Here is a 24,430-nt window from a genome sequence, read left to right as displayed (position 1 = left end):
GCTTCAGGATGAGTTAAAAGACGAACTCGCACGGGTTTCTAGGCCCAATATACTTGCGGAATTGATCTCCCTCACCATGCAGTTGGACTATTGGCTACAGGTACGGCAAGCTGAAAAGAAAAAAGGGAGAAGTCACCGCATTGGGCCAGATATTGTATCAGTCCCCAAAACCACAACTCCAGATGAACCTATGCAAGTGGGAATCACACGGGGACCGCTTACTCCAGAGGAACGTGCTCGCAGGAAAAGTCAAGGGCTATGTATGTACTGCGGCTCTTCCTCTCATACCGTACAAGAATGCCCTATCGCTCCTTTTAGACGGCAATCCCGTTCGGGAAACGCCAGACCCCAGCCGCAAAGGGAACAACGGTCGGGACAACAGGTGCTAGTTCCCACTCTCCAACCCTGATTCCTCCATCATTAGACATGGTAGTTTTACAGGTCTCTCTTTCCTTACCAGATAGAACCGTAGTAACGGTACCCGCCTTGATAGATTGCGGTGCAGCGGGACTGTTCATAGACGATTTATGGGCTAAATCACAGAATTTACCTCGCTCTCCCAAAGCCTTCGCTATACCCATGGAAGGGGTGGATGGTACGCCTCTGGTTTCAGGACCCATTCGGGAACAAACGTTCGCTTTAAAAATGTCCATCAGTTCCCACAGAGAAGAGATCATATTTGACATTATTAAGGCCGCCCACTATCCCATCATCTTGGGGTTGCCCTGGTTAAAGCTACACAACCCCTTCATAAACTGGTCAGCCGGTTCCATCTTCTTGGGGTCAGAACACTGTGTTCAACACTGTCTTGCAGACAGCTCTGTAGGATTCTTTACTCCTCCTTCGCCTCCTGACATATCCCATAAGATTGTGGACCAGATCAGCCTCCTTCCTCCCGAATATGAGGAGTTCCAGGACATTTTCTCTTCTCCTCAGTTCTCGGAGCTTCCGCCTCATCGAAGAGACGATTGTTCAATTCGTCTTGAATCTTCACAGCCCATACCCTTCGGTAAAATGTTCATCCTTTCGGAGAAGGAAAAATCGGTTTTAAGACAGTATCTTGATACCAATCTTAGGAACGGACTGATAACGGAATCAATCTCTCCGGCAGGGGCATCTTTGTTTTTCATAGCGAAGAAGGACACAGACGAATTAAGGCCCTGCATCGATTATCGGGGTCCTAACAAGATCACCATTCCCAATCGTTATCCAATGCCACTCATCCCTGATATCTTGGAGGCGGTAAAGGGAGCCACAATCTACACAAAACTAGATCTCAGAGGAGCTTATCACCTCATCAGGATTAAGGAGGGGGATGAGTGGAAAACAGCCTTTCGCACCCCCTTTGGACATTTCGAGTACTGGGGTATGCCCTTTGATTTATCAAATGCTCCTGCTGTTTTCCAGAGATTTATCAACCACATATTTTCTGATCTTCTTCTCCACACAACAGTAGTCTATCTCGACGACATCCTGGTGTATTCCAAGGACCCTAAAGAACATCACCAACATGTGAGTCAGGTATTACACAGATTACGGAACAACCACCTATTCTGTAAACCAGAGGAGTGCAAATTCCATCAGACGACAGTTACTTATCTGGGGTTCGTCCTGTCCTCCTCTGGGATTTCAATGGATCCAAACAAAGTAACAGCGATTCTGGAATGGTCTCCTCCCCGTACCGTCAAAGAACTCCAAAGCTTTCTGGGATTCTCAAACTTTTACAGGAAGTTTATTGCAGGGTTTTCTTCCATTGTTCTGCCACTAACAAGGCTGCTCAAGAAGGGGAAGACTTTCGAATGGACAATAGAAGCCCAGTCAGCCTTCAATACTTTGAAAGCCCTTTTTATGTCGGCTCCACTCTTGCGAACTCCAGACCACAGCCTACCCTTTATTGTTGAAACAGACGCCTCTCACTTCGCCTTGGGAGCCGTGTTGAAACAGGCTCAGGCACATGGACCAGAACATCCTGTGGCTTATCTTTCTAAATCCTTCTCTCCCTCTGAAATCAACTACACGGTTTTAGAAAAGGTACTGTTGGCCATAAAACAAGCATTTCAGGAATGGAGACATCTCCTTTTGGGTTCCCAACACCCTATCGAAGTACGCACGGATCATTAAAATCTTAAAAGCCTCCAATATGCAGAAACACGTAACAGTCGGCAAGCTAGATGGGCACATTTCTTTTCTCCCGACAACATAACATTCACAATCATCCCTGGTAAAAACAATCTACAAGCCGATGCATTATCACGCAGAGATCCAACCTGCAAACTTGGTTTTCAGACCGAAAGACTGTTTCCTCAGGCTACATTTATCGCTGTAGTGCAAGATTTCCTTCACTCAATTGCATCCCAAACTTGTCTCGTCAAGGATTCTATCAGTCTTCAAACGGAAAAGTGGGGTCTCTCCTTTGAAGACGGATGCTTTTATCAGGACCATCGAGTCTATGTCCCTACTCTCCAACTCCGTACCGAAGTGATGCATATGTGTCATGATTCTGTCATGGCCGGACATCGCGGTATAGCCAGTACTCAGGCGCTTGTATTAAGGCATTTTTGGTGGGAAACCCAGAGAAAGGATGTGAAAGACTATGTTTCATCGTGCGTGGTCTGCCTCCAAGCCAAAACCCCTCGCATCAAACCTTTAGGGAAGTTGGCACTGGTACAGATACCTACCCGTCCCTGGCAACTGATTTCCACGGATTTCATTGTCGACTTACCTGCTTCAAAAGGTTGTACCACCATTATGGTAACAGTCGATTATTTTACCAAATTGGCCCACTTTCTTGCTTTACCCTCTATACCGACAGCCCCACAAATGGCCAGACACTTCATCAATTCCATATTTTCTCAGCACGGTCTACCGGACAGTATAGTGTCCGATCGAGGTTCGCAGTACATCTCCCGATACTGGAAGCAGGTCTGTTCCGCGTTGGGAATTAAAAGAGCCTTAAGTTCGGGTTATCACCCTCAAACTAACAAACAGACCGAACGCTTGAATCAGACTCTGGAAACTTACCTACGTTGCTTTGCGTCTGCGGCTCAGGATTACTGGATGGAACTGTTACCCTTGGCAGAGTTTGCCTACAACAACGCTCCTCATGCATCCATTAGGACAAGTCCATTCCATTGTACCTATGGATACAATCCCTCCTGTTCTCCTTCCTCCCTTCTCAAAGCCTCAGCATTTCCAGATGCCGATGCCCTTATGGGCGACATCCAACAGGGACACCTTCTGGCCAGGACTGCTTTGTTGGAAGCTCAGGAAAGTTCCAAACGCTTTGCGGATATGCATTGATCACCATATCCCGAGATTTCTCCGGGGGATTTGGTTTGGCTGTCGGCAAGATTCCTTCCCAGACACTTGATTCCGTCTAAATTGTCTCCTAAATTCTTTGGACCTTTCACAGTTTTGAGGTCGAAGGGTTCTCTAGCCTTTGAATTACCGCTTCCACCATCTTTGTCCCGAATCCACCCAGTATTCCATGTATCCCAACTCAAGCTCCATGTTCCAGATCAATTCGGCCGTTCTAAGGTCTGTCCTCCACCTGTGTCAACTGATGATGGTCCCAAATTCGAAGTCTCCGGTGTTTGTGATTCTCGTTATCATCATGGTTGGCTTCAATATCTGATCCACTGGAAGGGGTACACTGTAACGGACCGTTCGTGGGAACCAGCCTCTGCTGTCCACGCACCTTTGCTTGTTCGCTGCTTTCATAGGTTTCACCCCGACAAACCCGGTGGGTGGGCCCTTAGAGGGGGGCATACTGTCATGTCTCGCTGGCGCCGCGGCTCCCTTTGGCGGCGCTGGAGATTGCAGACTATGTCTTTATTTCCATCTCCCAGCATGGCTCCTGTTACTATGGGTAGCGGTGCAGTGTTTCCATGTTCAGTCAGACATCCTCTGACGTCACCACGCTGTTCCAGGGATCCCGGATATGGTGCAGCGGAACCACAGCTCAGCGCGTCGCTTCTCTCCCCAGACGCTCTGTAAATTCACAGCTAGGGTGCATGTTACCTACATACTCGCCTTTAACTTACCTTCTCTCTCTACCTACCTACAGACTTGTGTCCTTATCCAGCCTCCCACTCCCGACATCCGAGACTCCTCAAGACTCTTCGTTAGTCACTCCCTCCCAACACGCTGGGTACTGCTCTTTTTCACTTCTGTCTGATTTTTCCGAATGTCTATCCTTCAGCTCATACCCTGTTTGTTTAATTAGAGTACAGAATCAGTCAGAGTCCCGCGAATAGAATCCTTCCTGCGTTGAAGAGCGGCATACCGAGGACGACTGGATCCATCCAGCTACATCTTCGTTCCGGCAGGGTTTTCTCCCCCAGGAGGGTTTCCCTGGGATCCCTCACACAACCCCTTTTTCCCTTTCTAGGAGAGGGGAGGTGTCAGGGTCCTTGGGGGCTCCCCAAGTGCCTCGTTGATTGCTGCACCATCAGGTTAGTGATTGAAATTCTTACACTGGGTTTCATTTTAGCCAACACTCTACATAGCTTCTCCTCGGATATAGGGAGGAAGCTGAAATTCTCTCTTCCTTCCTGGTTACTTATTTCCTCTGGAAGGATAAGGGGCTCTCCTTCTCTTCTGGCTGTAATGATGTTATTTCGAGATTTAGCGATCTTGGCAGCAAAAGCTTCTTGTACCCTATCACATTCTTCCCTAGTGGGACTATGTGGAGGGGAGATTGATTTCGGCTTTTCAATCCCGTTAAGTATTTCAAAGATTTTACTGGATGTGTTGGTTGCTGCCTCTATTTCTTTGTTGTAATGATTCTTCTGTGCTTCCCTGATACCTTTCCTATACCTGTAATCGGCCTTTTTCCAATCATCTTTGTTTGGTAAAGTGGGATTTTGGCGCCATGATTTTTCTTTGGCCCTCTTCTCCTGTTTTAGTTTATTTAGTTCTTCGCTATACCAAATCTGGTGATTACTATTTTTTCTCACCAGTTTGTGTTTAAGTGGGGCTTTCTCCTCTACCAGTTCTTGTATGTGTTTATTATATTTTTCCAACAAGGTCTCGCAGTTGTCCTTTTCTGCGAAGGAGTCGGTGATGCTCTGTAGGCATGGTTTCAGAATCTCAGGATCAATACTCTTAAAATTTCTGCTCCATACTTTAGTATGGGGATTTTCAATGTAAAGTGCCGGTTGATTCAATTGCACTACAAACGTAACCAAGTGATGGTCTAACCAGATACATGGTTCCGTGACAACATTATATGCTTTCAGGTTGTTGGTAAACACACAGTCTAACTGGTTACCTTGGGGGCTTGTAGGTTTGTTGTTTAATACCGGGGAATCCAAGTTATTCATTGCTGTTTCCAGCATTATGGCCTCCTTGTCCCCTTTATTCCCTCTCCACCTATTCATGTCACCAACTACCAAGGTGGATGTTTTATTAGATATAAGTCGAGAGGCTTGAGATGTAACTTCATTCTCAAAATCACTAATTAAGGAAGGTGGTCTGTATATAACAATAATGTTTAAACTATTGTTTGGGGTATATGTGAGTTTTAGTTGAATGGTTTCACAGCCTGTGCATTCAAAATTGGCTCTGAAGAGGTTCAATGTTTTGCGAGCTATAACGGCAACACCTCCTCCTATTCCTGTCTCTCTATTTGTGTTATACATGATGTACCCTTCAGGAACCGTACCTTCGCATACTGGGCCGATAGGAACTTTTAACCATGTTTCTGATAAACATAAAATATCTAGAGCTTTCTCCTTTATCAGATCATTTACGTTATGTGCGTGTTTGTTCAAAGATCGTGTGTTAAGTAGTCCCACTTTGAGACTCTTCAACTTGTCAAGGCGATCTGTTTTCTTTTCGTTGCCTTCACGTTCTGTTTGTCTAGAAGGGTTGTTGTTCAGTGCTTTGTTCCTCTTTCTTGTTAAGCTACTGGAGGATGCAACCTTCATTTCTTATCCCTTGCTCTCTCTAACTTCCATTGGTCTATCTTATCACCCAGTCACGGTCTACTTTCATTTTTGTTCTGCCGCAGCTCACTGGCGCGTATTGGGTGGAGGAACGAGTAGTGATAGGGAAAATGTACTCACGTCTGTGGCCCCCGTGCACCTCCTTGCACAGACTGTAAAAGACTGTGCCTGCCCGTGGGTTTGTGGGTAAGTAGTAACCCTTCTGGGGATTGTGGGATTGTAGTTCTTAGAGGAGGGAGCACGTGCAGTGGGTCGCTTCCTAGCTATGCAAATGCTACTATTTACAAATGCTGCAATTCGTTTTACTTCTACCACTAAGGCTCTGAATCTGGCTATACCTTACTTCAGTGGAGCAGAGGCTTCACACTATAGCATAATACAATACAAATAATTTAAAAAGTAATTTAAAAACGAACCTGGCTAAAAACTCTTATTTCACAAAATAAAATGCACAATTAAATTATAAAGACTAATTGTCTTTACAATAAAGACTAATTGTAACAATGCACTAGGGATGGGCTCAGGAGCAGAGCCCAGGTCACACTAACTCACATGTCTCACTCACTCCCTGACAGATCAGAAACTCCCAAGGTCCTCCACCTTCGTTTTAGGCTATAATTTTGATGCTACCCTGCCCCTTGCTGCACAAATCATGTGACCCATTTCTGAAGGCGGGATAGCCTTGCCTTCTGATCTTAGTGATCGATCGAGGGGTGTAAAAGTTTTATGGTTGGTGGTCTGGGTTTGAATGGTGCTGTGGCATGCGGGGGACATGGGATGAAAGCATGATAATGCTGTATTTCTCATATGGGGATCGTTGGAGGCAGGAGGGCCTTGCTATCTGTTCTGTGTGATGGCACTGCTAAGTGGCGCTCTGCTCTCTTCTCATGACCTTGCAGGGTGTATTCTTCCCAGGGCGTGAGGGCTTGTAACTTTCTGGCCAATGGAGGATGTTGTGGATTTCTGAAACCTGGCCAGGGTGGGAGTGGTGTACGCGCTCATGCAAGTAGTCTAATACAAACACACAAAATGCTGTTCACTGCGGTTGGACCTAAATTCTACGATGGCTGCCGTTTGCCAAGATGGCGTTCACACCCGCATCTCCCTTATAGCTTGCAATGCATGCACTAGGGTGATCGGGCACCCTCCTCTATGTGCACCCCTGGTCCCAGGATGTGCTCTCTTAGTGTTTATTTCTCATACGTTATCGCCTAGGGGGTAGGAAGACCCTCTCTCCTTCCCAACACTTGGTTACCTTAAAATGTATGTGAGATTTGACACATTTGGCGAGTAGAGTTGGAGAGCGGAGCAGGCTTAACACCTCCTGCTGCTCTTCCAGTTCCGTTTGCCAAATATGCTTGGTTTTCAAGTTGATGGAAAACGAATGCTTTCCTCTGCAATCCGACCTAAATTTACCACCTGGTAAAAGCAGGCAGATTCCATCAGAAATACCTTGCGCAGTTGTTCTGTACTCTGGCCTGGTGGACAGATGTATAGAAGGCCAACCTATATTGTGGCAGGAACAAGTCTGGGGAGCTGTAGCCAAACCGGTTCAAGGTAGCAGTGACGGGAGGTCTAGGCTGAGTCTCAAGAAGTGGTGACCTTGTAAAGGGTCCACAGTGAGTAGACACATTGGGAATTACACTTAGACAGTATGTAGAAAAATACATGTATTTCTTAATGGCCAAATATCACTATGAAAAATGACTACTATAACCTAATAACCTTCGAAACACACAACCACCAAACCAAACCTTGCATTTGGTCAGACCCCTACAGTGTCTCATTCCATGTCTCTCTTCCCTTACCTAAAGAAAAAAATACCAATCCCCCCAAAAAAAGTTATGCAAAGGAACTTTAAAAACATCAAGAAAGAAGAACTTGAATCATGCATAAAAACTTCACCACCATTACTAAAGAAGAGGACTCATGCGACACTATGATGTCTACCCTCTTAGACCATCTCAAAATGTTAGTAGAGGAAAACGCACCCTTACGGACTAAAACTTTTAGAACCAAAAGCAAATTGCAAGAATGGTTCTCTAAAGAACTATTTGAGCTTAAGGGAGCCAAAAGAAAACTGGAAAACACCTGGAAAAAAAAACCTACACCTGAAAACAGGGAAAAATGGAAAATGACGGAAACAAAATACAAGAAAGAAATAATAGAGGCTAAGAAACAGTATTTCAACAAACAAATCATGGCGACAGAAAATGCCTCAAGTAAACTGTTTAACATCTTGAAATCCTTAGACAAACCCCCTGCCATTTCACCGCCTTTTTCACCATCACAACAGGAATGCGACAACACCCAAAAAGCTTTTTTTGAGTAACTAGAAAAGGCTAGAGACAAAATCACAAAAGCACAACTAAACAAACCTAATACGATTAAAATGCCAGCGGAAGAACCACTTGAAAACATAGAAGCCTTCCATTTCTCGTATATCACCACAGAAGAGATGAAAAAAACACTTGTCTCTATGAAACCCACCTCATGCACGGAAAACATCCTACCCACCAAAATAATCTTAGAAAACCCAGACATCTTCGCCCCTACACTTGCTAAAATCATCAACACTTCCTTTAAGGACCAACTAGTCCCCCAGGCCATAAAAAAAGTCACAGTTACCCCACTAATAAAAAAATCTGGCTTGGATCCAAGAGACCCAAGCAACCTTAGGCCAATAACCAACTGTAACTTCCTGCTTAAGATCATGGACAAAGTAGCCACCGCACAATAACAGGCACACATTGAGGCCTCTGATGCACTTCACCCACAACAGTCTGGGTTCAGACCATCTCATAGCACAGAATCAGCTATGTTGGACTTCCAGACAAAGATGCTCAGCATCTTAGACAAGGGAAAAACGGGACTTCTCATCCTGTTAGACCTCAGTGCCGCGTGTGATCTATTGGATCATAATCTGCTCGAAGTAGCCCTAGGCGAAATGGCAAACTGCTCACAAGCGGCAAATACATGGATAATGTCTTTTCTAAAAAACAGGACATCTCGAGTCCATTGGGGAGACAAATTCTCCATGGAAAGGGAGATCCTCTGCGGGGTTCCCCAGGGAGCCAGCATGTCCCCACTGCTGTTCAACCTCTACATTAGATACTTATGCTACATCTTAGATCATGCAGATATATTCTTTACCAACTATGTGGATGATACGCAGCTGGTACTGGAACTTAACAGGGACCATAAAACTGACAATGACAATCTAATCCGAATTTATAACATTATAGAACAATGGATGGACTCCAACTGGATGTGTTTGAGCGGCAGCAAAACCGTGTTGATGGTTCTCGGATCCACCCAAGTCAGAAACTCACTGTCCCATGACTATGCAAACTTTAAGATCAAAGACGTCAACATCACAGTACTCGAGAAGGTAAAAACCCTGGGCATGATGATGGAAGCATCCCTAGGAGCAGAAGCCCAGACACAGTACATAAAAAAAAACATGCAATTATTACTTGAGACTCCTCAGAGCCATTAGACCGTACCTTTCAGAGAACAACTGCGCCACAGTGGCCAGAGCAACCATCCTCTCTCGTTTAGACTATGGGAACGCACTTATGCTAGGAGCCAACAAAAAAAGCATACAGGCGTTCCAGATTATCCAAAATAACGCAGTTAGGATAATCAAAGGCAAATCTAAATCAGACCACATCAGTAAATCCAGGAAGGAATTACACTGGCTCAAAGTGGAGAGTAGAATCCACTTCAAGGCGCTTACAACAGCCCACAGATGCATCCACGGGAAGGCACCAGGCTATCTAAAATCTAAAATACGTCCTTATGTCCCAAGCCGCGCCTTAAGATCCTCGGATCAAAACAGGATTGCAGTGATGCCACACAAACGTAGGTCTGGACTGGAAAAATCCTTCCCAGTCATTACAGCAGGTATCTGGAACAATCTGCCAGTCCACATAAGGAAAAAACCCAACTACTTACGCTTTCGTAAGTTAGTGAAAACGTATCTCTTTAATTGACCTTGCCTTCCTTGACCCACTAAACCTTTGATTTCATTAGGAACTGTCTCGTCCCTTTTTTGTTTGTCTTCGTGTCCATGTTTCTGCGCCCCGAAAATCATGAGTGACCGGCGCATTACAAATAAAAAAAAGAAAAAAAGAAACTACTAACAGGTAAAAGTATCACACACCACTAATAATAGATGACATACATGCAGTCACTGGTTTAGGGCATAACACCCATCAAACACCTGTAAAGGAAAGTACAGATTAGATTATGCACCAGAGGTCCACAGAGAGTTAACCCTAACTCTGAATATTAAGGCATCCACATCCTTCCAAGCGTTCAGGAAGTTGGCCATTGGGTGGCTTCTGACAAAAAGTCTACCTTCAAGTTAGACCTCAGCTATAAACTGTATATATTGCACATGGCTAATTTCTCTCATTATTGGTTGCTATTACCTCTACTGTCTGTATATTCTGTGTATATATATGTACATATATCATGTATACTTGTTGCTCTACTACTACTACTGATTATTATCATGTACTGTGCCTGTAACTTGTACTAAGCGCCCTTATGCTCCCGGGTCCGGAGCGCTATAGAAATACAATAAACAAAACAAACAAAAAACAAACAACTTCAAAAGTCCTTCCCTAAGTTGTCTGGTGCCTTATGCCCAAAAGTTCAGGACACTAAGAGAGCACATCCAGGGGTCAGGGGGGTGCACATGGACTGACCATTCCCTGATCCTATTCTCCCTAGACCTCGATGTCACCACCGAAAACCCCACTGCCACCCACCAACCCATCACCGCTAGACACACAGAATAACTCACCAAGGAACTCCAACCCACCATTCGGACCTCCCTCGAAACATGCCCTGACAACAACAACCCAGAGGCCATTCTCCAAGCTTACAACACTGCCTTGCGCCACACCTTGGATCTTCACGCCCCTCTCAAAACTAGCACTCGGAAAAAAGACGACCACCACAACTGGGTTAACGAAGACCTAGCAAATCTCTGCAAAGCCAAGTGTTCTAAAGAACATATCTGACAGAAAAACCCCTCGCCCAGCAACAAAGATGCCTTCAGCATCTGCGCCACCTCCTACAAACTTGCCATTATCAACACCAAAGACAGCATCTACAATATCCGCATCTCAGAAGCCCAGTCTAACACAAAAGAGCTATTCAAAATCCTAAAAGAACTGGAAACCTCAGTCCCACCCATCTCAACCTTTGCCAAAGACAAAGCCTGATGCACGTTGGTACAATCCACACTAGTCAACAAAATACAGAACCTTAGACACAAAACCATCCTCAAGAAAGCACTGATCCCTCAAGCCAAATCCTCCCACCCTACATCCTTCCCACCCACACCCTCCATCCCCCTCTTCCAGTTCACCACCATCACCATTGCAGAAACCACTACCATCATCCAACACCTAAAAAACGTCCAACTGCACTGGTGACCTCTGCCCCGCACACATCATCAAACTCTGTGCCGAGCCCTTAGCCCCCACCATTACTAAATGTATCAATGCCTCCTTCAGCACCTGCACCATACCCACCTCCATCAAAGAAGCCTGGGTCACAACATTACTGAAAAAACCTTCCCTTGATCACACCCTCCCCACCAACTTTCGCCCCATCACTACAGTCCCATTCCTTCTGAAAATCCTTGACCACGCTGCCTACCTACAACTCCAAACCTACCTTGAAACCGACTCCCTACTCAGTCTACACCAATCTGGCTTCAGACCAAGACATAGCACGGAATCCGCCCTCCTCGATCTCAAGATACAACTTGACCTCATTCGCAACAAAGGAGACCTTGCCATTCTCATTTTATTTGGCCTCTAGGTGGCCTTCGATCTCGTAGACCAATATCCTCTGCCACCGCCTCACCACATCCTTCAACTTTTCACAAGCCGCAGCCAAATGGGTTAAATCCATCCTGCGCAACAGAACCTCTAGGGTCTTTGCCGGCACAGAAGCAGTAGACCCATCCCAGTTCCTGATGGTGTCCCACAAGGTTCCTGCGTCTCACCCACGTTTTACAACACATACACTAAGGACCTATTTGATCGCCTTGACAACCTCAGTATCCCTTACACAAATGTTGCTGACAACACACAGATCCTCCTCAAACTATCTGAAACCTATGGCCACGACTGCACAAACATCAATCACATCTACAACATCATACAGGCATGCATGGCAAACCACCACCTATGCCTAAATGATGATAAAGCCGAGCTACTCATTGTCATATCCCCCCACCACCTCAAACATCTTGATCCTGCCTACTCCGCCTTCATCATCGATGGAAACAGCATCCCTGTCTCCCCTCATGTGAAAACACTAGGAGTCTACTTAGATGCAGAACTCAACCCGAACAAACACGTGAAAGCAATGACCTCCTCCGCTTCATACTCGACCAAACTCCTCAATCTCTCCAGAAAATTCCTCACCCCTAGCAACTGCCTCACTCTTGCTAGAACAACAGTTGGTAGCAAACTTGACTACTGCAATGGCATCCTAGCAGGGACCTCCAACAAGAATCTCAATAAACTACAACTCACACAGAACAACGCCCTCAGAGCAGTTTGGGGCCTCAAACACTCAGAGCACATCTCCCAAATCAGACGCGAAGCCCACTGGCTTCCCATCAAAACACACATTGACTTTAAAATACTCCACCACCCACGCTGCCTCTACAACACAGCCACCCAATCTCACGCACCACACCTCCAAGAAACCCAATCCACGAACCTTACTCTCATCTTCCTCCATCTCACTTACTACACCTATATTCAACCGAAAATGATCAGGGGGCTCCTGCTTCACTGTCATCGCACCCACACTATGGAGCTCCCTCCCTCCCACCATCAGGAACAAACCTTCCTACCTTGCATTTCGCAATTAGGTCAAAACCACACCTTTTAACAAATATGCATGATTACCTACGTAACTACTGTTAACTGTACTGTACTGTAACTACTTATGCCTCACTGTATGTAATCTAGCGCTGTGATACCTCCGGGTCCTGTGCGCGTATAACAAATGAAATAAATAAATAAAGAAATAAAGTTCCGACACAGTTTGTGATGCAGGAAAATATGAAGGTAGGTTCTCTGGGGTCCAGTGAACAGCTCCAAGGGTTAGAGGACAATGTATTCTAACTAATAGAAGTGTTTCCAAATGTCGGAAGGCTTGCACAAGCAAACACTGGCAAAGCCAAAATATAGCAAAGGTTTTATAAGCCCCCGTACTCTGATTCTTCCCACCACTTGAAAGGTCTATGGAAGAAGGTCCAAGGTTGCTTTTCCCACTGTCAGCCTTAGTCCTTGATTCACAGGGGTTGAAGAGATGATCTCGGTCGGTGTCTTTTGATGGTGCAAGGACTCTCGGATGAAGAATGCAGAAAAAAAACACAATGCAGGACCCCTCTCAGGACTGCACTCGACAAGCTGTTTCGGACCGTGGTCACTGCAGCACTACAACGCAAAGGGCCTCACTTGTCGTGGTTAGACTTTCCTTCATATCTCGGGCCCCTTGACGCTAGGACTCAGAAATTCTGCTGAGGTGAGTCTTGTAGGACAAGCTGGGTATCCCCCAAGTTCGAAGCCTTGACTCCGAACGGTGATGTCAGCAGCACGGTAGCCCAAACTCAGGGCTGGTCAGCCACCGGACGGTCCTGGGACACTTCTGACAGCTCTTTTTCGTAGGGTACCAAGCAGATATCAGGAATGGATGTTCCCTACACTCTACGGGTCGCAGCTCCCTCGCAGGACTGCTGAAGATCAATAGCAAGACGGGGTTCCTCGAGGACAGCAGCAGAAGTTGGTTGCCAGGCCTCCTTCCGTCGGGTCTCCGGTCTCCTCATGGGTCTCACAGCTGGACAGAAGTCTGGGCTCCTTCAGGTTACTCCAGGATCTCTGAAGAATGGGTGCAGGGGTCCTCCTCTTAACCTAAGCCAGGTAAGAGCCGAAACTCTCACTAGCCAATAGCAGGACTAGCCACACACATACCCCAGCAGTGGTCCAATCAGTACCACTGGCGGGAACACTCATGCATACCACTCAGACACAATGAAACTAGTTTGTATATTGGACCAGACAGTCCCAGCCTACATCTGCCAGCAAACACACATATCCCTCCAGTAGCCCGCCAAAAGCTTCTGCTTTCTGGGCACTGGAAGTCCATATAAGGATTTTCCTGGCCTCAAAGGCCAGGAAGAAGGCTAAGAAACATGATGGCCAAAGGACAAGCAAAAAACCATGGCATGGCCATGTATGACCAGTAGTCACGGTTAATAGCCAAACATGGTAAATGTGGTAAGGCTTAAACAAAAAGCACCAAAAAATTGTAAAAAGTCACTGCTGCCACCAGCTTGTCCATTTAGCACACCTGGAGTAACCAAAAATCCTTTGAGTGTTTGTCTAGGGCAAAACAAAAAGTCTACCCCATTGTACTGCATTGTAAGATGCATTGTACACTGATAAAAAGTTACCACAAGTGATAACGGGTTACTCAAAGTAGTAACAAAGTCGCAAGACTAAGGGAAACAATGTTTCCCAGTACTGACAGCCTGAAGGACATGTCAGTTTCCCCATGATACATGAGCAAACGACAGAGTAGTGAAGCTTAAGGCTTCACTGCACTGTAAAAAGAACAGGTCAGGATCAAAAATAAAAGCTAAAGGTTTGAGGGTCCATATAAATGGAAGGAAAGGTGCAGTAAAGAGAAGTCTTTCCTAACTCTGCAGTAGTGGAAAAGTGAAGAGTAAACGTGCAAACAGAGCAGGTCCCCTCCTTGCAATTACCCTTTTGTGGAACATGACCCCCAGTTGGCACCACTTTTTCTCATCTTCTGGATTTTCGTTCGTTTGTGAGACAGAGCTGCAGAGTGGGGCCAGACATAACCCACTTTTGCCTCCATTTCCCACTCCCCAGACACCTTTTGCTGCCAACATGGTAATGTAATGGATTCCTATGGAATCCACCTGAAATGATCATTTGGTAAATGCAGGCAGATTCATTAGGAATCCATTGTAAATGTCTCTGCCTCCTGTACTTCACAGTTACACTTTTCCACCAACATAGCGAAAAAGGGAAGAGTAAAGGCCATCTCACCTTTAATTTACTGTTCATTTTTCCACTAAGTGGTGAAATAGTTGAGCATTGCATGGAGAGGACTTTTTGCACTTACGTGCAATTTACATTAGCATTGAAAATTACCCCAAGAGAGATGTTGACAGAAAGCAAGTGAGGGAGATGGAAGCAAAACAGTGAATGGAGGAGGAGATATTAGGCGGAGGAGAGGAGGAGAAGAGAGCGAGCGAGACAGAAAGTGGGAGGAAAGGGGGTGGAGGGAGGCAAAGTGAACAGAGGGAAATCGGGACAGACAGTGGAGAGACTTGCAGCTGGCTGACCGTGGGCTGGCTGACGGTGTTGGGATTAACAAGGCTGCACACCCTTCTCTCCTGTGAATAACCTTGTCTCTAATGGTGCCGTCCTGCAGTTCCCAATCCGAGCACGCCCACTAACGGGTGTAAAGTGAGAGTGATGGAGTGGGCCACAGCGTTTCAGAGGAACCCAGCCACAAAGGGAGTGCAAAGACAGATGTCTTTATGGACTCAAAGATGACCTGTCACTGACCACTACCCCAGGGGCCTGCACACCAGACAGGCCGAGGCCTTCACACCCCCTCACGGCCCAGTGCCACACAGGCCAACATTCTGACGCACCCAGGAGGGAGATTTCGTCAGAAAATCGGGATAAATACATTTTCCCATAGGAATGCATAGGGTTAGAATTATTTTAGGCTGGAGAATGTGAAAAATAGCAATGTTTTTCACTGAAAAATAAGAAGTCTCCCCCCTAAATCGCCATGGTTACCATGTATGCAATGCCCACCTGGGCAGACACTTTGTAAAGAAAGGGATGGGGTGGAGGTGAATGGAGAGGAACCGGGCCATTAGGGTATTAGAGGCTGGCATCCCCTAATGAGCTTGTCTCCCTGTCACTCCCAATCAGTGTCCCCGGTCGAGCAGAGAATCTGGTTGCTGACTTAGAGGACTGTCCGAGCTCTTGCTTTAATAGGATTGCACCTGGGGGTGCAAGATTAGAGCTAATTCTGGAGGCCCCCACCAGAGAAAACAGGGCGGGGATTGAATCGTGCAGCCGCAGCAACTTCTGCAAGGTGGCTTGGCCCCAACCCTTGGAGTGAGTTCCTTCGCGTCCTCTGCTCATCTACCTCTCCCGGGACCCGCAAGCAAGTGGCGGAAGGTCATCCAGGGGAGCCCCCAGACGCCCCTAGTCCGTCTCGCTCTCCCAGCCCGGAGGTGAGAATCCAAGATGGTACTTTTTAAGGCCAAGTTCAGCTGCCAGCGCCGGGTCAAGCTAGCCCAGTCTCTGTGGCTGCTCTCCTGGGTGACCGTGCTGGCTGGTTGCCTCACCTTTGGGCTCGGTGTCTTCCTCAAGGTGCAACTCTGGATCCACCATGAAGTGATGGACAACACCACCATCCATGCTGTGCCCAACACCATCATGGCCGCTGGCCTGGCCACCATGCTCATCAATATCTATGTGGGTAAGGTCAGCCAGGACTCGCTGGACGTGACCCGCTACGTGCGCTGGAAACCGCTGATGGTGCCGCTCTTCGTCATTTCCTTCCTCTTCACCTTCCTCATGCTGGTGGCGGTCTTCCTGATCTGCGTACTCAAGGGGAGCCTGGAGGAGTCCCTCAAGGTGGGCCTGAAGAACGGCATCCGCTTCTACAAGGACACAGACACGCCCGGCCGCTGCTACCAGAAGAGGACCGTGGACAAGCTGCAGATGGACTTCCAGTGCTGCGGCAATAACCACTACAAGGACTGGTTCGAGGTGCAGTGGGTCAGCAACCGGTACCTGGACTTCAGCTCCAAGGAGGTGAAGGAGTAAGTAATGCGCGTCCTCAGACATACTGCCAGCTTCTGTCCTGGAGAGTAGATACTCCATACTTTCGTTCATCGCACAGTCTTACTCATGCCACCATGTAGCCCAAGGGGTTATTCCATAAATGTTCCCTGTCCTGAGGTGCGCCCAAACATCACGTATGGGAGGTTACACCATCTCCTAATAGACCTGGTCATTCACCCTGGTAAGTAGGACAGGGCCGCTTTCACCTTCTCTGCTTGGAGATGGCAGGTCCTCCCCTGCACACACTGCTGTCTTTTTTTCTGTTGGAGAGGACATCCTTGGCTTAATTCACACCTGTGACATTCTGCTCGAGGACAGGCGCCATTTGCTGATCTAACCTCACACCTGACAATTTATTTTCGAGGGGAGTTTACATCTGCACCAAGCTCAGGCATGCCACTATTTCTCAACCCCGACCCCCCCCCCTGGCACCTGGCCCCCATCCCCACCCTTCAAGTGTGCAAGTAACATCCACGCGCCACCTTCTGTCCAAGGATAGGTTGCATCCTCCTTCTGCCTTAGATATGCCAGCCATAGCACCTCTAACTTCTAATGCCACCATCTTTCCTAAGGATGGGGGGGTGGCGGGGGGGGGGAATCAGGGGAGAAATTGGGCTGGAAGAAGAAGGAGCTGTGCTCCAGCAACAATCCTCTTGCCAGTGCGCTGTTCCGTGTAGACCCATGGTCTAAACCGCACCACCTCTCCCCCCAAAGTTGAGGAAGCTCTTTACTAACGCTTTTGAATCTCAACCCTCAATGCCAGCGCGATATGTAACATTATTCACAAACAAACTGCTTCTTTATCATCCTCATCCTCATCCTTTGATCACTAGGACGATTGTCTAACAAGTGGGACCTGGGGCTAATGTAGTTGGGCGCACCACGGTGACATTAACATCTGTAAATTGCCACACAGCGCTGCTGAGTGGGCATATACAGATTTTGGGTGGGCCTTGGCCACACAGTCCCGTCCCTGCCTATGCCTCTGATAGACAGCCCCAAACTCTAGCACTGACATGGTCGTACACTGTATACATGTCTCATGCGTTGCACACATTTTACTGTCATGGTGACTATTCTGACACATGAAATGAGGACCATATGAAGTGTGCATTGCATGCCCAGAAGGAACGCATGATGGAATTACTATTATAGACATGTTTGATAAATTGGAGGCCATTCTTGTGTTCCCAAAATGCACTTTGTTTTTATGCAAAGCAGCCAGGCTCCTTTATCCAGGGCACCCACATTATTCAATACCTAGCTCCGCCCCTCAGCCCGCCCACAGCTCTGACAATCCGCTTCCCCCACCCACCTACTAACACCTCCTCTACACGCGAAGGATGGGGGGGGTCAGTACCCCCCAGTTAATTTTGTCAATTTCCATCCTTGCACCCACTACATTCATCCTGAGGTTCATTAGACCCGCATCCAGGCCACACCTGCACCTTCTGTTGAAGTAGATGTTACCTACTCCCTTATTTCATATTAGCTTCCATTTTCTGTCGCATGGTAGATTGACTGTCACCCCTCAACATTCACTGATCCCAATCTGACCTGGTGAAGTTGCTCCTACTCTCATAATTAATGCCGCTCCAACTGATAACCCCCTCCTTCTGCCCCAGGACACATTAGGGGGTCATGTTGCAGGTCCCAGTGATCTGAAAGCAAGGGGTAAACTGCCCAGAGGGGATCGACTGCTTTTGCACTTAAAGGGGTCATTTTAAATTAAATGCTAAATTGCACGGAGGGGACCATGTCCATTTGCACTTAAGAGCCCCTCAAGTAAAACAAAGGCGAACTCGCCTTTACACTTCTTTTCCACACATTTGCGGGAAGGTGTACATGCCTCTCGGAATTAAAGATTGAGGGGCATTTACAGTGGATTCCTATGGAATCAGCTTGCTTTTATTAGTGATTTCTGGTGGATTTCGCAGGAATCCATTCAATTCCTAATAGTATTAAAACAGCCACACGTGTAAGGTGGAGCAGAAACAGCAGGCAGGCATGTGTCTCTCCTGCCCTATAACTCCGCCTGGCAAAGTGTCGAAAGACCTGTGGATCGGTAAAATTGCAGTAAAAACGTACTGCCACTTATCTGTCTTACTTAACAACTTTGGGTTCCCTGTTCGCTTTCCCCAGAGTGTAAAAAAGAGGTGTTAAAACCTGGCGACGAACACCCATATTCACACTCCAGGGGATTTTCATTGTTTATGCAGGTGGCTTGGGGGCACTATGCGAGATGCCCATTACCCCCTGTTCATACCCATTCTGCCTGCAAAAACCATATGGTTTTATGCCACCATGGCATTTTCATGCTGGCGTAAAACCAATGGATTCCGATGAGATGCCTCTGTTTTTAGCAGGCAGATTCCATCGGAACTCGTCGTAAATGGTTCCTGCAAGCTTATCTTGAGGGAAGAATTTACACTCTTTGGGCTATGGCATGCATAAAAGTGGGATTTCACCTGTTTTAACTCTTATTTTTCTTTTGCCTTTTGAGGTGGAAATGATGGAAATTGCACCGAGCTGACCAGTTTCCATAAAAGTATAAATGTAGGTGGTCCTGTCTCTTCAACCTACTCCTGGTTTTTAAAATGCGTTCGAGAGTTTCTCTGAAGAACCCTTTGACTCACCTTTGGTAGCGCAGACAGGGCTGTTCGATACAATTAAACACACAGGGCCTCATTACGACTTTGGCGGTAGCCATGCCGCTATTGGCGGCATGGCTGCCACCAAAATCAGGTTCGGGTCCAGGTTCCCAGAATGGGGAATTCCCGGGCCATTGCTAGTTTGGAGGGCCCAGTAATTTCTCCCTCCAGGAACCCGGGTCCGGACCTTCCCCATCTGAGCCCCCATAGGGCTCAATGGGAATTCGAAAGGGAGCAAACAACGTGCCGATTACGAGCGGCCCGTTGTTTGCTCCCTCTTCCCCTCGCAGGACCCGGTAAGGACGTGTGGTTTTGACCAGGCGTTACTTACCGGGTCCTGCGAGGGGAGCTTGTAATGAGGCGGAATGGGTTTAACGGGTCTACCTCCTTTAGCGGAGCCCGTTAACCCGTTCCGCCTCACTCGTAATGAGGCCCACACAATTGCAATACAGGTACCGATTGAAGAATCGATGGTACAAACAAGAGTCTTTATAAGAGGTATATTTAATTGTAGAAATGATGATCATATCATAAATGTATTACTTAACACTATGGATTAAGAAAAAAAGCGAGAGACGAGTGTGATCTAAAGAAAAAGTGAACTTGTAATATAGAGAGACCCTCATTAGTATCACTGCAGGAATGATGCGCCTGGTCTCGCAGCACAGTCAGCAGTGGTGTGCTTGTGGGGATGCTACGCAGATCACGTGGCTTCCGGTGGGGACTCACAGGAAGCCCAGGCCTAGTTGTCTTCTCAGGGCGATTGCAGCCAAACATGAACTCCAAGTGCGGGTTCAGAGATAGACTGGGAGGCTTCCAGCAGCCTGCGCAGTAAAGGACTCTAGCCCAACACAAAAATGCTTAACTATCATCCAAACACGACAGTGCTGCGCTCAAGTGCACTGTCACAACACCGTAGAGGTGGAAGAGCCAAGTGGGCCTCAAGCGAACTCGGCCCGAGATTTAAGCCAACTGGCCCTCAGAAACGAGCGGAAAGCAGCCTGCTTAAAAAAAAAAAGAATTCACAAGAAAATGTTGGTTGCTTATTCTAGGGGCAGGCAGCATCTCCGTGGTGTCCTGTCCGACCCCCAGGCAAGGCGCATTCTGTCAGTGACTCGTCGCACATCCTCCCTGCCCACCTGCCATCCCACTGGCCCCACTTGGGCCTGGCAGGAGAAAGCTGGCAGCAATGCCTTTGAAACGCAATTCTCGACCAAGGCGCTCACCCTCTCTTCATCTGCGCGAAAACGTGTAGAGATATCGCGAGAGCCGCAACTCTCGCAAGATCTCGGCTGCGGCCACTAGGGCCGCCCCCACGCGATCGGCGCGCATTAAGGGAGCAGCAGAGGACGCGGCAAGACGTGCCCTCCGAGCTCCTCCGAGAATTAGGCCTTAGGCCTAACAAGAGACAATACAGCCTCCCAGCTGCAACCCTTTACTTAAGAGGCAAGCTGCCCAAGTGGATTTACCCCATATACATCTATATGTGATGACTGATGTCGTATGCTGAATAAAGGACATCTCTATTACTAAGACGCCTCCTGTCATCCTTACATCTATTATACAACATAAATTGGCGACGAGGATCACCACTACAACCCACGTGAACCATGCAAGGCGCAACACCACCACCGCCCTTCCTGCAAACTCCAGGTAAACCTGCCATCCCGTGGCCGCAATGGCAACCCTTATTTACGACATACGTAGAGGCTGTCGGCGGTGCAGGATTCTCGGCGGCACGGCGCAGGGCAATGTTACTTAACGCCCTAGGGGTAGAAGGACAGAGGGTGTTTGAAAGTCTCACCCCGGGCCCGGTGGTTGGTGACAACGATGACGTCTTCAAGGAAGCGGTAAGAAGAATCGTAAAAAGGTTTGCCAGTAAAGAGAACACGGTTCTGCACAGAATACATTTCTATAGCCGCAGACAAGAAGCCTCGGAACCCGTTGATGACTATGTTACAAAGCTGCGGGAATTGGCAGCGCTGTGCAGCTTTGGCAACAATGCCGAGAGCCTCATCTGCGACATGCTGGTAGTTCACACCAACAGCAGGAAAGTGCAAGATAAATTCATTATGGAGAAGGAACTGCTGCTAGAGAAAGCGATTGAGATTGCCAGAGCAGTCGAAGAAACAGCTGGGAGACGAAAAGAACTCACGGGAAGCCATAGTTCCACTGAAATACAAGCAGTGGCGTTTGGCCGAAGAAAGAGAGACAAGTATCGAACACGAAAGAAGAAAAATGGTGCACAAAAGAACCACTGAAATGCCACAGGTGTACTAGCACGAAACATTTGGCGTTTGACAGGGAGTGCCCAGCCAGAGATAAAGAGTGCTCTATCTGCAAACGTATTGGCCATTTCTCGATTGTGTGTCGGTGGAGAAACAAGAAAGTCACAAACGTCAACACGGGTATCAACACGGAGAGAGATTCGTCCTCGGAAGAAGAAGGGAGACCCACAGTCATCATGGTGAACAGCACACGGGCCAGGAGAGAAAAACCCCATTGCATAATCAAAATCGACGGGATGGAAACAAAAGTCATGGCGAACTCAGGTCCTGACCTCACCATAATACCCCTACGCACATACAAAGAAATGTTGGGGACGGAAAAGGTTCGAGTGCTCACCACACGGCACAAACCCACGGTTTTTGTAGGGGCGTCAGTTGACCTACTGGGCTATATCAACGGGAAGGTGGAGTTTAAAGGAAGAGAAACCACCACCAGAGTATATTTCAGCCAAGAAGGCCCAGCAGTATTAGGATGGGACGACCAAGATAAATTGAAAATCAAACTGGATCCCAGCACAGAAGATCAAGTACTCTCTGTCTGCGGGAGGAGCGTGCCAATAGTCAAAGGTGATTATCCTAAACTCTTCTCGGAGGAGCCGGGCATATCAAAGGCTTCGTCCACAAAAGAATGCTTAAAAGGAATGCGGTCCCAGTCAAACATCGCGTGAGACCAGTACCAGCAACCGCGAGAGACTCACTCAGGAGTCAATTGGACAAAATGAGGATGGATGGCGTCATTGAAGAAATTGAAGCTTCGGAGTGGCTGAGCCCAGTCGTGCTCATAAAAAAACCCAACTCACAAGAGCTAAGGGTTTGCATTGACCTTCGGAGTTTAAACTTGAAAGTCATTACGGACAGTTACCCGCTACCTTGCATAAATGAACTGATTCTTATGATGAAAGAAGCCAAAATATTCTTAAAACTGGATATGAGAAACGCGTACCATCAAATACAATTGCACAAGGAATCCAAACCCCTCACGGCATTCATCACTCCGTTTGGCACCTATCAGTTCACCAAGATGCCATTCGGCTTATCTTCTGCTGCATCGGCTTTTCAACAAATGATGGATGTCCTACTACGGAAGGTAAAAAATGTGGCATATTTTCAGGATGACATCCTCGTCTATGCAAGGGATGAACAGACACACAATGCCACATTGAGAACAGTCCTAACTAAGCTGCAAGAAGCGGGGGGTGAGGTTATGCTACGAGAAATGCGTATTCAAGGCGAAAGAAGTTGAGTACTTAGGGTACAAAATATCCGAGCAAGGGATAAGTCCCAAACAAAATTTAATGCAAGCCATAACTAAAGCACCGGAACCCACCAGCAAAGATGAAGTAAGGTCATTCCTTGGACTGGCGGAGTACTACGCAAAATTTATCCCCAAGTTCTCGGAAACCTCAGCACCCCTCCGCGAACTCCTCAAAAAAGGGTCGGAGTACTTGTGGCAAGAACCCCAAAAGAAAGCGGTAGAAAGCATAAAACACCACATAACGGAAGCGCCGTGTCTTCAAACATTTAACCCCGAATGGGGTACAGTCATCACCACAGACGCCAGTGCGTACGGATTAGGAGCTGTCCTAACGCAGAAGAAAGGTGACACGGAACATGTGGTAGCCTTTGCCTCGAAAGCCCTATCCTCGGCCGAGCAGAACTACTCCACCATAGAAAAGGAAATGTTAGCGTGTGCATGGGCGGTAGAACATTTCAGAACATATGTGTGGGGCACAAAATTTAGGTTGGTAACCGACCATAAACCCCTCATCCACATGCTCAGCCCAGGAGGCACTAAAGTGTCAACACCCAGATTGGCACGCATAGCAGCCAAACTGCAGGAGTACACATTTGAGGTACAGCACATCTCAGGATGGAAGAATTTGCAGGCAGACTGCATGTCAAGATTGCCAGAGGGTAAAGACAAGGCCACCACGTTTCTACAAGAGGAATGCATCGTGGCATCCATCACAGATCTCAAAGCACCAGACTACTTGGAACTCAGTGAGAAGCATTGGTTGGAAGAAGACGGAAAGGACCCAACCATGGCGAGAATACGAGAGTGGATCGGGGAAGGGTGGCCGAATGAAAAAACGATGCCAGAAGGCATGAGGCCCTATTAGAAGGTGGCAGATGAGATATCATAAACAGATGGAATAATATTGAAAACGGACCAGATAATCCCACCCGTTGGTATGAGAAAGACCATTCTCTGCAGAGCCCATGCGGGCCACCTAGGGAACACTATGACCCGTCGCAGAGTGAGAGAGGCCTACTGGTGGCCGTCCATGGATCAAGAGATTCGCACCATGATAGAGAGATGTCATGAATGCCTCAACAGCGACAAGCGCTTAAAGGTCAGAAAGGCGCCTCTGATTCCCACAGAAGTACCAGAAGCGGTGTGGTCAAAAGTAGGTATAGACTTTATAGGACCCTTGTAGGCGATGGCGCCCGAACATCGCTATGGCATAGTGCTAGTGGACTACTTATCAAAGTGGGTTGAGGCTCAGTTTGTCCCAAACATCACCACCGCGACAGTAATCGAAGTCCTCACTGAAATGTTTCAAAGGGAAGGACTCCCCAACGAAGTAGTAACGGACAAT

At 47.4% G+C, this 24,430-nt stretch overlaps 1 protein-coding gene across 1 annotated transcript in view; it reads left to right on the top strand.

Annotated features, from left to right (window-relative positions):
• Positions 1-16,094: 16,094 nt before the first annotated feature.
• Positions 16,095-24,430, top strand: part of ROM1 (retinal outer segment membrane protein 1) — a 94,047-nt gene continuing 85,711 nt past the window's right edge. The window contains exon 1 of the mRNA XM_069645187.1: positions 16,095-16,869. Within this exon, the coding sequence (XP_069501288.1) occupies positions 16,289-16,869 (581 nt within the window). The 5' untranslated portion in view covers positions 16,095-16,288. The remainder of the gene's footprint in view (positions 16,870-24,430) is intronic.

The sequence above is a fragment of the Ambystoma mexicanum genome, chromosome 2p (assembly GCF_040938575.1).
Source record: "Ambystoma mexicanum isolate Mex_15411 chromosome 2p, UKY_AmexF1_1, whole genome shotgun sequence".
Lineage (NCBI taxonomy): Eukaryota > Metazoa > Chordata > Amphibia > Caudata > Ambystomatidae > Ambystoma > Ambystoma mexicanum.
The sequence above is the reverse complement of the archived record's forward strand: the minus strand, read 5'-3'. Positions and strand labels throughout refer to the sequence as shown.